This window comes from Azolla caroliniana, unplaced genomic scaffold, assembly GCF_043228905.1.
Source record: "Azolla caroliniana isolate FFs.n. ecotype wild unplaced genomic scaffold, voAzoCaro1.0.p SCAF_21, whole genome shotgun sequence".
In the NCBI taxonomy this organism is placed as follows: domain Eukaryota; kingdom Viridiplantae; phylum Streptophyta; class Polypodiopsida; order Salviniales; family Salviniaceae; genus Azolla; species Azolla caroliniana.
The window spans coordinates 1,079,577-1,095,061 of record NW_028230456.1 but is presented as its reverse complement, the minus strand read 5'-3'; the positions used below and the strand labels follow the sequence as shown (position 1 = coordinate 1,095,061).

The following is a 15,485-nucleotide window of genomic DNA, read 5'->3' as shown; positions in this document are numbered from 1 at the left end:
GTGTGGACATGTTGAAACAAACTCTCTCATCTTAATCTTCACATCACACAACTAAGGCTAGTGACACCTTTTCCAGGTATAACCAAGTGAATAGTGTGAACCGATCTATCTCTACAACTCAAGCAACCATGAGTTGTCTTCACCACATCTTCAACTACTTAACTAACTATTCATCCTTATATTTGCCACATCGTCGAGCAACCAAGTTATACAACAAAGCGAAGAAACTCATGTCGTCGTCATATCATCGAGTCTCGATGGTTCATTTTTGGGGCCATGTTTTCTGTTACGTGGTCTGCGACGACATGTGACGAGTTGGGGAGACAAAAGTATTATCTCGTCTTGACATGTCCATCATCTACGACTTTGGTGGGCTCGAGTGCTTCAGTAATTGGGTACCATGATTCTTCTCGGGTCGGACCTACGGGCAAACGTATGGTCAATAGAGGCATCATCTGCTACTGTTGTTGTTGATCGAGATGTGTGTGAGTATCGCGGGGGCCCTCCTTGTATGTATGTACAATATGAATATGTATGTATGTGGAAAGAAAGAAAATGAAAAAACAGAGATAAAGAAAGAGAAATATGTATGGAATGGACATATATATATATACATATATATCAGTATGTATGTATGTATGTATGTATGTACATATTCACCTAATTCTTCTGTATGTGTCACCTTCTCCATTTACTCTCCAAAACCTTACCTCCTCCTCCCTCCCTCTCTTTCTTTTTAACATTCCTCTCCTCGCCATTGCCAACTGCTATTTCTCTTAGACTTTTGTTTTTGGATAAGTTATGTCCGGGATCAGTCGGGAACCGGAGCTTGTAATTGACAGAAGAAAAGGATCTGTTCTTGGAAAGAAAACAATCCTCAAAACAGACCATTTCCCAGGTTGCCAGAACAAACGATTACAACCTCACATTGACGGAGCCCCTAATTATCGTCAGGTAAATTAATGGATTTATCCATTTATATCCACCCATTTCCCCCCATCCTTAAATCATATTCCATCACCGCTAAATTTGATTTCGTTATTCCGGTAACTCATTAGTTGTTGCCAATTTTAATCGTTCTTTCCCATCTTTATTTATTCACCTATTATTTTCTAAAAATTTAATTTCGTGACTATCGTTCCTTGGCATATTTGAACATTTGGTTTTATAACTATTGTTCCTTAACATACGACACCATCCACCCCCATTTGTTTAAGCATTTTTTTCTCAGCTTAAAATAATTTAGATTTTTAGTTCTCTGCACAAATTGTGGTATATTCATGCCTTTAGACATGCTTTTGAGGGTCATTTAAAGTTGATTCTCCTAAATTTTTGTTGTATTTTAAACATGCCTTTAGAGGTCGTTTTGTTAATAAGAATTCACTAAAAATTTTTGGGTTTCAACCTTTGATTTAATGGACAGTTTGAATTAAATAGCCATTTTAGATGGGTTCCTTGCAAATTTTGTTGTTAAATTCAAGGTTATACACATACTTTTGTAGTCTTTTTTATTTTATTTTAACTGGTATATATGCCGTTGCCTCGAACTTGGACGTTGATTCTCTGACACTTTTATTATATATTCATAATGTCATGTTTTAGTGGGAATTCTGATGTTAAGCTTGACCTAAGATGGGGTCTTTGTAGAATTTGTTGCGCATTCATCCTTGGTTTTGATTTTAATTCTATTGGGTGCATATTCACGGTTTCATGGTGGACAACTTGTTTTTTTTAACCCAGACCTTTAACGGGTTGTCTGGCAATTTGTTGTATACGTTAATACCAATTTCGATTTTCGTTCTCTTCAAAATAAATCAATAAATATTATTTATGCTTTCATAAATAGGCTGAAGGTAACTTCGATTTTTAAATCTGGTCTTTATAATATTTGTTTGAAAAATTTGTCAATGGGGAGTTTGATTTTAATACTCTTCAAAATTTGTTGAACATCCATGGTTTCATACACACTTTTTATAATTCTCTTCAAAATTTGTCATATATTTGTGCTTTTTAATTAGTATAGCAGACATTTTGAATCTTTACTACTCTGATCTGTATATTCATGGTTCCAAATCTGCTTTACTGGGCATTTTGATTTAAACCTGGATCGTAGATGGGTTTTTTGACCAACTAGTTACCATGGTATTGAACATAGTTTAATGGCCAATTTGATTTAAATATTGATCTTAAATGAATTCTCTGGAAATTTCGTTTCATATTTTTTATTTAATGGGACCTAATATCAGTTCAGGATTGAAGGTTTCCAGTTAGCTTGAGTGTGCACCGCTCAATTTCGTTTGTAATTAGTTACTTCTTTAATTATGCTTAATTAGGGAGGAGATAATTAGGGTATCTAGTCCTATGTATCTACCAAATTTTATTTTACATCTGTGACCAGATGTTACCCAACAAAATATTCATATTCCATCTCATCCATTCTTTAATTATGGTTCATAACCCAATTTCTGACTTGCTGAACAGATGCCTATCTTATCTCATGGATCCCAATATAGTACATTCTTAAATGAAGGACTCCCGGATAGAGTTTATTATATCATCTTATTGCTACAAAGTTATAGCATTTACTTTTCTAAAGCTAGTAATTACCTTCACCATAGGCTCATCATTGGTTATGTTAGAAAAACTCTTAAAAAATGACTTTAGAACGTCAGGATAATTCAAAAAATAAAAATATTTTCAGGTATGAAAAAAGGCCATGATTAAGTCATTGTTAAATGATTTCACTTGCAGCCAATAAATCGCAGCTCTATGAGAATTGTAGATTTGTAAACCTAGATCCTTTTGGTCTCATACATATTACACACATGAGGAACATTGAACATGTGTTGACATTCTTGACATTTTGTATGTACCTTTGGACTCAGTTTCTTGGCATATTCCTCTATTTATGACAGGTTGGGTCTTTGCCTATATATGGTGTAGCTATTCCAACTGTCGATGGCATTAGAAGGGTTTTAGATTTGGTGGGAGCAAGCAGACATGGTCCAAACCGACATGTCCTTTGGCACAATCTTCGGGAAGAACCAGTATGTTATTTTCTCAGAAGGCTAATTTCTGTTTCGCTTGAAAAATACCAGGGATAAGCCAAACCCAGTTCTGATATATTTTGGATAAGTTTTCCAGGTGATATATATCAATGGCCGCCCATATGTTCTTCGAGAAGTGGAGCACCCTTTCACAAATCTTGAATATAGGGTGAGTTTTCTGACATCACTCAATTATGTCATTAATGACCGTCAACACACTTGCATGATCTGTTTTCATTGGCAAAATTAACCTTTCGAAAGATGAAAATTTGCTCCTGTAAATGACCCATAAGAAATTGTAAGTCTATTCTGCATTTCTAGGGCATTAATCGAGCAAGAGTTGAGGAGATGGAAACTCGCCTTAAAGAAGACGTCTTGCAGGAAGCTGCCTGGTAATGCTAGGAAATATATTCCTAGTATTTTGCAAAGATTAAACATATTTTGGCAAAATGGACTATATATAATACATCCTTTCTTTCTTCTAGTTTCATGAATAAGGTGTTGGTAAATGACGAGCTTCCTGATGGCCAGATGGTGGATCAGTGGGAACCAATATCTTTCAATTCTGTGCAAACTCCACATGAGGTATACCCCAGAGAAATGTTTTCTTACCTCTGTATAGTTCCATTTTTTTTTTTTCCATATACATATAATTAATATTCTAATGAAGGATACAGGTGTATGAAGCACTTCAAGCTGAAGGCTATCGTGTTGATTATGAACGAATACCGATCACAGATGAGAAGTCTCCAAAGGAGAGAGATTTTGATTTCTTGGTAGGTATTGTTATTGGAAGAGGCCCTACTTTCTATAACTTTTCTGTGTGCATTTTGGCTATGCATGTTATATTAATATTGTTATATGCACCTGTTTTGCATATATTTTCTACTTCTTTACTGCTATGTGTAACCTGTTAACGTTGCACCCAAGTAAACGTAGTCTGATCAGCTTACATTCCAATGAGGATCATAGTGATTGGACACTACCATAGACATTGCTACATAGGTGTGGATCGTATTGATGCCATAAGGTGATTCACTTGCAAAATCAAGAATGGATGTAGACTTGAACCAACATATAAATATACACCCTTTTGTAGTTTTTTGTATTAACTACGAGAACAAACCATGACAATGATTATTATGACTTTGCTCACATGTGATGCTGAATTGTTTTGGCCTAATCAGCAGAAAAATATATAGTGGTAATATTCATGATCCCATCAACCCCTTTAGTACTCCTTAAAACCTCATTCCATCGCCCATTTAACTTATTATGTCCCTCTCCTAGTCCGATTGTCATCTTATTACTCTTGTGACCGAATCTGTCCCCCCAATTATCTTCCCATTCTTTAGTCCTTTTGTCAACATCAGTCTCAGTATCAGATGAGGTAGTTTGAGCCGAGTTGGAGCAATTCCAATTGTTGCAAGTAACTTTTCCCAGCTATAAATTGTGTACTTGGAATCTGGGAATTACCTAGGCATCGCTACCCACAATTGCCTCTTTCTTTGCCCATACAACCAGCAGAGGAAGCTGAAATCAATTGTTAGCACACACAAACAAAAGATCAGTTCCAAGTACATGGCATGTATATGGATTTACTTCCCACCATTTGAGTAGCCTTGACTGTGCATTATAAGTTATGACCAAGTGATAAGGACAGATATCATTATGGAAACACAATTAATCTAAAACAAAACTAGGCACACTGATAGCCAATTACAAGTTCCTATTCTTATGCATATCCCCAGTTGGTTTCATATACATGTCACTAATCTTAGCACAACTATAGGAAGGTCTGGACATTATTTTGTGATCTGAGGATATTGATTGGATGAACTAGGCATATAACTGTAGGGGATTGCATCTGCCAGCGTTGCAATTGGGAAGTTGAATGTGAGGAGAGTTATGGATGTCATTGTCCAGTCTGAAACAGAGGAAGATATCATTCTCTCTTGTCATCGACACCCTGTCATCAACAGATAAAAGCCATTATCTGCCGCCATCGTAGGTGCTTCCCTTGCTTCGGAGACATTTCCATTCTGGATCGACCTATGCTAGAGATCTTTCGAAGACAAAAGTTACAATATATCTAACTTGAGAATCTCACATGTGCCAAAAACCAGATTCCCTCGTCTCTTTTTATCTTATATACTTTTATATTTACGGAGTATTATTTACTTATTTTTTTTTATTTGTTTGTTCTCAAAGACGAGACAACACTTACGATGTAATCTCTTGTTTGGTCTTATAGGCCATTTTGGCCTCTTAATAGACGTTAATATATCTTTCTTTCTAAAGAAGGATTTGAACCTCTCTCTAGAGTGATGGAATGGAGTATACTGATAAAAAATTCATAGAGATCATACTTCCAGAGATTGGGAGACATAGAGAATGCCCCCAGAAGGAAGAAAGAAAGATATATTAACGTCTTTTAAGAGGCCAAAATGGCCTATAAGACCAAACAGGAGATTACATCTTAAGTGTTGTCTCGTCTTTGAGAACAACAAATCAAAATAAAATAAATGTTACTGAGTAAAATTAAAATAAATAAGATAAAAAGAAACTAAAGAATCTTGTTATACCTACATGTAAGATTCTCAAGTAAGATATATTGTAACACTTGTCTTTGAAAGATCTGTAGCATAGGTCGATCCACATCCACATGTCTATTGTTCTCTTTATTGGATGATAGGGCAACTCATGACCTCTATACATCAGTTAGAAGTTGAAACAAGCAGATATGCTTGCAAAGCTATGGAGGAACAGATCTGCTAATTGTGCCATAGCGATTTGGAATTAGAGGAACACCATGTTTACAATCAACCGGGCAATAGCAATTTTTGGTGCAAGTTGGTCCACATCCATCTAGACTATGATCCCATGACCCTTCTTATCAAAATTTTAAGGCCAATAAAATTTCTTTCTCATACTATAGTCATCACCACATATATTGACAGGTTTCCTTTTCTAGAATAGTGTCCCTGCAGACTGCAATCATGCGTCAATTGTACAATATGCACATAAAATCCCACAAGATTGTATGAGATAGTGACACAAGTATCAGTTTATGTTTGTGAGTTCTTGAGTTCATAGAATGTATGAAGAACTCATTATAGCATAGAAGGTGGAAAGCAACATTTCCAGGTAGGGTTGGTGTAGTTTTTTGTGTGTCTCAAGAAGAATGACCATGTGTTGCATTTAAAGCACCCTCCCTCATTCCTTATCGCAATGCTCACATTTTTATTGATCACAGCTGGGTGCAAAGTCCAAACTTTTAAAATGGACGCACTACTATTTTGACTCTTTACTCTCCAATTTGGCATCTCTATCAAGGTGGATAACATCTCTATTAGTGTTGCTACTACTGCTTTTGTCATTGTTTTCTCAGTTACGGTATAAAATGATGACATTTAGAGTCATTTCTCATACCACAGGTGCAACGTGTTTCCAAAGTAGATATAAACACTGCAATCATTTTCAATTGTCAAATGGGCCGTGGGCGAACAACAACTGGAATGGTAGTTGCTACACTTGTTCATTTAAAGCGAGTTGGTTTGACAGGTGACTCTTGCTTAAGCTCATGTGTTACTCTGAGTATCTAACAAAAGAGTAAAACAGTTAAAAAGGGTGCTAGGACGAGTAGTATTATTATGAGAAACACATAGATTATCTACTTCTATATGGAATGAAATCATTCAGATGATAAGTGGATTACATATACATCATATTCTGGTGTGTTTAAAACAGGAATAAAGAGATCAAGCTCTTACGGACAAGTGCTTCAAACTGGAGCTCTATGCCAAGATGTGCCTGATTCAGAAGAGGCAATACGGAGAGGTGAATATACTGTTATTCGCAGTCTCATCCGCGTACTAGAGGTATGTAAAATCTATCCCTTTGTAAAAGATTGTTCATAATCCATTGGTTCACAATTATTACTTTTGTTGGTTCAAGGGGGGAGTTGAAGGAAAAAGGCAGGTCGACCGGGTGATTGACATGTGCTCTGCAATGCAGGTGTGTTTCCTCCGGCCCATCTTATGGATATTTAGTTAACATTATTTGTATATCTTATGCCTGTGGTAATATCATACCTATAACAGAAACCCATGTATATGAAACGCGTCCAGTCACTTTATATGGATTACTACTTATGTGATAAGCAAGCCAAATGTTTTAGGGGATATTTTTCTCAAACCCATCTTTATTTTTTTGAATGCTATTTTTCTAAGTTTTTTCTTTCTTATTTTGCTGATGCAGAATTTACGAGAGGCAATAGCAGGATATCGTAACAGCATCCATCGCCAAGCTGATGAGAAAAAGAGGGAGTCTGCCTTATACTTTTTCGTGGAATACTTGGAGCGATACTATTTCCTCATATGCTTTGCTGTATATATACATACCGATCAGTCTGCTCTGTTCAGTCATTCCAGTGAACAAGGCAGTTTCCAAGATTGGATGAAAGCCAGGCCAGAGTTATATAGTATATTGAGAAGGTGTGCTAAGATTTCTTAAATGCATATTGGTGTGCATAATTTTCAACTGATCCTTAAAAGAAAAACATTTATAGATAAAATACTCAAGAATTGAGTTATTTATGGATGTCATCCATATGAATCTTGCCAAATAATTTTGTTCTTTCATGCATAAATAGGAACGTGTTTCTTATGAATCTTTTTTCCACGATGAGGCATATTTCAGAAATCTGAGCATTATGTAACCTGTCTGTCATTATGTATTTCTCTAATGATGAAAATGATTATCTTAGAAAAAACAAGAGAGAGACTCATTGTTATGGATATTCTGCAGGCTATTAAGAAGAGATCCAATGCGTTCTCTAAGTTATGGCCCTAAGCCATCTGGTTTCATCAAGAAAGCTTCTATGCTTGACACTGGAAACCCATTCAACACAGAAGCTGTTATTGCAATGCGGAATGGGGAGGTTCTTGGACGTCAAACGGTACTTAAAAGTGATCATTATCCAGGATGTCAGAATCTGAATTTACTTGAAAGAATAGAAGGGGCTCCAAATTTCAGGGAGGTGGATGGCTTCCCTGTATATGGTGTGGCTAATCCAACTATTGATGGGATACTTGGTGTATTGCATCGAATTGGTAGCTGTAGACTGGGACGACCCGTATTGTGGCACAATATGAGGGAAGAACCTGTGATATATATTAATGGAAAGCCTTTTGTGCTACGAGAGGTAGAGCGACCATTCAAGAATATGTTGGAATATACTGTAAGTCAATCAAACTCGATAAGTAGTATTATTTAATCAGGCTTTACATTTACAAGCCCTTTAAGAACAGATTGAACTATGAGAAAGACAGATGTATTACCGTCTTCTAAGTGGCCAAACTGTTCTATAAGACCAAACAAGAGATTACGTCTCAAATGTTGTCTCGTCTTTGTGAACAACAAATCAAAATAAAATAAATGTTGCTGTACTAAGTAAGCATAAAAGTAAATAAGATAAAAAGAGACTAAAGAATCTTGTTATCGGCACATGTAAGATTCTCAAATCAGATATATTTTAACTTTTGGTTATATTGAGAGAAAAAGTTAGTAGCAATACTAAATTGTCAACCTTTTGTTTGTATTCAGGGGATTGACAGAGAGAGGGTTGAAAAGATGGAGGCCAGGCTAAAAGAAGATGTACTACGAGAGGCTGAACGCTATGATGGTGCAATAATGGTAAACCATGAGACAGAGGATGGCCAAATATTTGATGTTTGGGAGCAGGTGACAGCGCAAACAGTTCAAACTCCTCTTGAAGTTTTCAAACAACTACAATCTGATGGCTTTCCTGTCGAATATATACATTTGCCTATCACAGATGGAAAAGCACCTAGAAGTTCTGATTTTGGATCTATTGCCGCTACGATTGCTTCAGCAAGCCAAAATACTGCGTTTGTCTTCAACTGCCAGGTAACGAACTGTCTTGGTCAAGGTTTTACGCTAAAGTAATTGATGACAAACCATAACTTGGACAATATCCAGGGTCATATTCTGTGTATTTTTCTTTCTTCTTTTCCCTTGTTTGTTTTTATCTTATTTACTTTTATATTTACTAACTAATACTTATTCTATTTTGATTTGTTGTTCTCAAAGATGAGACAACAGTTAAGAGGAAATCTCTTGTTTGGTCTTATAGGCCATTTTGGCGTCTTAAAAGACGTTAATATATCTTTCTTATACTGTGAATTGCTTTGTCTAATCATCATATGTGTTCAACCATGTACAAAAGGCTGATCTTGTCGTGTCATTGTTTGAGCTTCCGCACTTTAACTGGGAATGGTCGTTTTGGTATTTTCCCTATCATCAAAATTTGTCTATGTACTAGTTTTTATGTGGATGCTTTCAGGACAGTGAGATGATTGTTTGAGGAACTATTGCATCAGTCTTTTGTGGACTTGGGTCTATATATTTTGAATAGGCTTGTATAGATGTGGACATTTGGTAATTGTAGGCCTCCTGGCTTGTTAATTAATGAAAACTTAGGAGAAATATTCAAATATTAACATTGAAGAAGCTGCTAGATGATTGCACATTTTGGATTTGGGCATTGTATGATGATAGGCCTTACACCATAGGAGTGAACAGTTGATATGTAAGCACTGTTCATATATATGGTGATATGGGTTATGCTAAAGGGCACAACAGGTGCTTTTGTGTTAGGTGCATGGAAATGCTGTTAGAATTTCGTAATGACAGAATCAAATTTCAAATATTTTACTATTATCAGATGGGGCGTGGTCGTACTGCAACAGGCACTGTTATTGCATGTCTTGTCAAGTTACGGTGTGACTTTGGGCGGCCAGTGAGATTGCCGAGTATCCCTAGAGTAGCTTCAAATGTTGACATGGAATCAAGCAGTGGTGATGAGGCAGGGAATGAGATGGAAACGTACAACAGTACCAGTGCAATCCTTGCCATAGAAAAACAGAATTCTGTATCAAGTTTTGTTATGGACGATATACCATTAGTGCGGAAAATTACCAGAATTTTGGAAAATGGTGTAGCGAACCGAGAAACTTTGGATGCTATTATAGACCGATGTGCTGGAATGCAAAACCTGCGCCAGGCCATTCTGCACTACAGAAAAGTGTTTAATAATCAGACTCTTGAACATCACAGAAGGCGTGCTGCGTTGGATCGAGGAACTGAATATTTGGAACGATATTTCATGCTGATTGCATTTATTACATATCTTGGAAGTGAAGCTTTTGATGGGTTTTGCACACCAGGGTGTGTAGGTACTACGTTCAAGGCATGGCTTCACAAAATGCCAGAAATTCAAGAGATGAAGTGGAATATTCGATTAAGACCTTCACAAGTGTTTGCGATTCCGGTCATTTCCTATCCTTCTCTGTTAAGTAGCCGTTTTTCATTTTCTGAATTTAAGGATGCATCTCAAAGACAGGTTTATTCTTATGATTATAACTTACTCAACAGGTGATGGGATTAGAGTATGGATGTAATACCCATGGTTTAGTGTTAATTTAGAGATAATCTAAGGTCATGGCAGAAAAATTGATGCACTTCACTAGAGGAATACCTAAGCATCAATGGTCGTAGAACCTATATCATGCCTTTCAGATCCGTAACATCTTGTGTGATAGGAATAAGATTTTATGAGATACGCATTACAACATACAAGACAACAAATTATATTTTTCTTCTCTGGTTATATAAACTACTTGTTGCGTTAGAGGACTAACTTGAACCAATAATGCTGTCATTGGATTCGTTTTCACCAGGAATCAAGAGTTTCACCTTTTGCTGAAGAAAATGAAGGTGATCCTGTCATGGAGGCAGTTGTGAAAGCTCGAAGTGGCTCAGTTCTTGTTAAACGATCGATCCTTAAAATGTACTTTTTCCCTGGTCAAAAGACATCATCAGAATACATCGATATCGAGGGATCACCTCATGTTTGCAAGGTCTTTTACAGTTCCCATCACTATAGTTTTGGTCATAGGTCAATAATGACGTGATATTCCCTTTTTAGAAGAGTCGAACTTAAATATTCAGTAATGAATGAACATTCATGGGAAAAGTACATGACCATCTAAGCTGTTCTGTGTCTGTATCAACATAGCTCTAAATTTTTTATGTAAGTGAAGGCAGTCATATGTTGATCAGAGCCTAATTAGTACTTTTTGTACACTAATTCTCTATAATTTTATGAACTCATCAGGTTGATGAGGTTCCAGTATACAGTTCTGCCACCCCTACAGTGGATGGGGCAAAAGCAATTTTGGCTCACCTTAATGCAGAACCTTCAGGGTCAGATGATCTATTCCATGTTGTTGTCACTGATTTAAGAGAAGAAGTTGTGGTTTATATTCATGGAAAGCCTTTTGTTTTGCGTGAGCTAGACCAGCCAGTTAATACACTCAAGCATGTTGGCATTTCTGGCCCAGCTGTAAGAGTAATTGCATCCCACAGTAAAAATGGTTGGATAGTTGAATTGTTACCTTTGACATTTAAAAGAAGCATTGTCTTGTTATGTTCATAGGTTGAACAGATGGAGAACAGATTAAAGCAAGATATACTTAGTGAGGCCTCAAGGTCTGCAGGCAGAGTTTTGCTTCATCGCGAAGAGACGAATCTTGTATCTAACCGATCAGAAATTATTGGATACTGGGAAATGGTCACAGATGCTGATGTATGGACACCTGCAGAAGTATATGCTAATCTTAAGAACCTTGGTTACAACATTGACTACAAACGTATTCCATTGACACGAGAACGGGAGGCAACTCCAGCTGATGTCGATGCTATCCAGAGGCGTGTACAAAAGTGGGTGTTGGTACTATAGAAACCTGTTTTTTTATTTCCTTCCTCTTGCTTGTTCTTTCCTGTTGCTCTCTCTCTCTCTCTTTCAAGTGTCTCTTTCTAGTTAAGCCGTTGTATATGTCATTTCTATTATGTTCTTTTGCTTATTAAAAGGAAATAAACTTAATAATATTTCTTATTTGATGCTCTATTACCTTCACTAATAGGCACATGATTATGCACGGTATAAACTCTATTTGGCTGTGTAAGAACCCTCTTCAACAATCTATCTAAAGAGCCTGCAACTCATGGGATAAAGTACGATATTGTACGCTACTGAATTCTGTTATAGAGTTTAGGGTTTATATCAAGGTAGCAATTTCGGTTTAGGGTTTATACTGAGATAGCAATTTGAAACTACTATGATCGCCTTAGATGGCATAGCATTTGATCTTGGTTGCTTTAGTCTATGAGTTGTAAGAAAAAAGTTAGTCTTCTCTTTCATGATAACTTATGGCCTAATAAGGTTCCAACAGGGGTTGAATGGAAAGTTAACCATAACATATCCTCCACTGAATTTGTTCCTTTCTAGCACTATCATTATTGCCCATTGTGGTCCATTCAAATTATTGCTTCTAACTTCTTTTTTATTTGAGCTGTCACATAATAAACTGATATTCTATAAAACAACACATCTGAGCAGCAGCATTAGCGTCATATGTTGAAATACAATCTTTCAAAATTGTCCTTTTACAATTAACAAACATTCTTTGATTTTCTCTCTGTGCAGGGATGATGGAAAAACAAACTATTTGTTTATATCTCATACTGGATATGGCGGGGTTGCATATGCAATGGCAATATCTTGCTTGATATTTCAGGCCAAGAATGAATTATTGAGAAGATCAGCCTCTTCTTCAAAAAGACCATCAGGACCAGAGGTAGTTCAAACGATCTCAAAACATTACGATGACACTGACGAAACATATAAAGAGGGTGATTACCGTGATGTTTTGAGCTTGACTAGGGTATTGGCGAATGGCCCTGCCAGTAAAGCACAAGTTGATAAAGTAATTGACAGGTATATATATACCCTGTTTTGATATAGTACTACTGTATGAAATAATGTAGGATTTAGGAGTGTGAACTACATATATTATACTTGCACTACTTCTATATGCACAGATGTCGAGTTGCTGGGAATCTCCACAAGGACATTGTTTTCTACAAGCAGCAGTCAAAATGTGGTAGTTCTGCCATTGAGGATTACAGAAATCATAACCTAGACATGGGCATTAAAGTTCTTAGGTAAATGTTTTGGTTATTTTTATATTCTTGATTTAGACAACATATCATCCTCGTTCCAAGTTGGGAGGGTATGGAAACAAAAGGCATGTAAATGGTTTGGTTATTTTTATATTCTTGATTTAGATAACATATCATCATAGTTCCAAGTTGGGACAGTATGGAAACAAAAGGCCTGTAAAAGGTTTGGTTATTTTTTTATTCTCGATTTAGACAACATATCATCCTAGTTCCAAGTCTGAAACAAAATAAAGAAACAAAAGGCCTGTTATACCATAGAAAGACATTACAAGACCCTAGGGGGATGAAAACAATCTGCTCAGATGAGATATAAGTACTTTCTGCACGATCAGGGCCCATGCTGCTACATTGTACATATCTAAGTGGAAAAACCAATTATTATTCACAAAGAGTTAAAACAGTCTGATTTATACAGTTACTTGTTGATTCGATGGGGGATTGACCCCTGCCTCCCCAACCCCCCAAAAGGACCTTATCAGTCTGAGTGGGACTGATTGAGTGAGCTGCCTACGCATAATACACTGGATTGATTAATGAAACACTGAGAAGAGCTAACTGTGCAGTTAAAATGCTCCCAATTTAGACCACGTATCATCCTAGTCTCAAGTTCGGTACAAAGGAAGGAAACTCAAAGTCTTGCTAATAAAAAATATTGATGACAATCATCGGCGATATTAAAAGAAAGGGAAATTTTGTACGTAAAAGAATGCAAATACGTTAGCATTTCATGTAATGTAGGTTATTGTTGACTACTCCTCAATTCCTACTGTTTTGTAAAATTGAGTTAATCTTTTCAGAAACCTTGATGATAAAGTAGAGCCAAATGTTATCAAAGGACATGAAAATCTTGCTACAGATATCTTGAAATTTTCTTATCTGTAGGAGTTTTTAGAATATCAAAGCATTCAAGACAAGTCAATTTTTACTCTCCAAAACTGCAATATAAGCCTTAAGGTTCTTCTGTGTTCAGTAATAGAGGACTGATTTTACATTAAAACAATCTTACAGGAGGTACTGCTTCCTTATAGCATTCCGGTCATACTTGTTCAGTTGTGTTGCATTACATAATAGCACAAATGCTGGAGAAAGGCTCTTTAGTGAGTGGATGCAAGCAAGACCCGAGCTTTCTCATATTTGCAACAACCTGAAGCTAGAGTAAGCATTTTCCTCAATGAGCAGTGTATTATCAGTGTCAAATCAGGGCTACAAGAAGGTGAATAACTTACGGAAGGCTGGAGGAAACTGAACAGCTCTCTCTCTCTCTCTGTCTCCCTCTGTGGCAGTGTTTGTCTGTGTATATACGTAGAATGTATATCATTAATGGTGTGTATAATAATAAATGATACATGCCTCGGAATGTCTTGTATACTATTTATTTGCAGACTGGATCAAATCCTTGTGTCATCTAGTTTAGGTTAACAACAATCTAGATGGACATGGTATACAATCAGTCATAAGGTTGTATTTTTTCTAAAGCATTCATCGCTCCACGCTCAGAAAAATGCAGAGTGGATTCTAATATTCTTGGTTTGACCTTTCAAATTATGGGTATGTATCTTCCATATCTTTGTTCTCTTATTAAAGTAGAAATGCATTGATTGAAGTTTGTTTCCCCAAACTCCCATAATTTCTAGTTACATGTGTTGTCACAACCATGCAGCAAAGTGTATAATGAGCGTTAAGATAGAAAACCTCCAGATTCATGGTTTCAGTTTTAAGACCCTCCAAAAGCTCAGTTTATACTACACTGTTTGTTATGGTAATCAAATTTTACAATGTAGTAGTCTTTATGTTAGCTTGAGATTCATTTCTTCAATAGTCGAGGTGTATCTCAAAATTAGCATCTAGCCACTGACCACTGGTGGGTAGGTAAATGACTCATTTGTTACCATTGTTACAAGACATTGTAGGCAGTTTGCAATGACTTGCCTTTACAGTAATATTGTATGAATCATCTACTGTTTTATCATCTTTGGGAGTTACCACTATAATTGCTGAAAATTGTGTAAATCATCATCTACAAAGTCTGATCACTTTTTTTAGGATCTAAACATCATAATCATCTTAACTTCTTTCACCTTTTGAAGAAAGAATTGTGTTCAGTGTAGTATGATAAATCTCTAATCAATCTAATAGTCAACGACATTTCTTATTTAAATCATTCTTTTTCTAGAATGAACATGCACAAAACTCACGTATGAGTAATAATCTCTGGTACATTAGGGACATTGTGATGTATAGTAAATGTAAGGATAACATAACTTTCATATTATGTGTTGCAAGGTAGCCAGATCAAATCTGTAATATGGTAACTACCATAAGTTTTTAAGT

The 15,485-nt window shown here is 36.3% G+C and overlaps 1 protein-coding gene across 2 annotated transcripts; it reads left to right on the top strand.

Annotated features, from left to right (window-relative positions):
* The first annotated feature begins 713 nt into the window (after positions 1-713).
* LOC147850203 (metal ion-binding protein) lies at positions 714-14,720 on the top strand. Of its 2 annotated transcripts, XM_087336763.1 has the most exons (19): positions 714-954; positions 2,916-3,047; positions 3,145-3,216; positions 3,369-3,439; positions 3,533-3,632; positions 3,725-3,823; positions 6,485-6,611; positions 6,798-6,928; positions 7,005-7,064; positions 7,308-7,543; positions 7,857-8,289; positions 8,655-8,978; positions 9,796-10,401; positions 10,811-10,990; positions 11,248-11,475; positions 11,569-11,852; positions 12,619-12,909; positions 13,014-13,136; positions 14,163-14,720. In XM_087336763.1, exons 1-19 carry the CDS (start codon positions 802-804, stop codon positions 14,311-14,313), a joined length of 3,801 nt encoding a protein of 1,266 aa, XP_087192889.1. In that variant the 5' UTR covers positions 714-801; the 3' UTR covers positions 14,314-14,720. The 2 variants fall into 2 exon arrangements, with proteins under 2 accessions (XP_087192889.1, XP_087192890.1); XM_087336764.1 differs by lacking the exons at positions 714-954; positions 2,916-3,047; positions 3,145-3,216; positions 3,369-3,439 and having other exon boundaries at positions 3,613-3,632; positions 3,718-3,823.
* Positions 14,721-15,485: the final 765 nt, after the last annotated feature.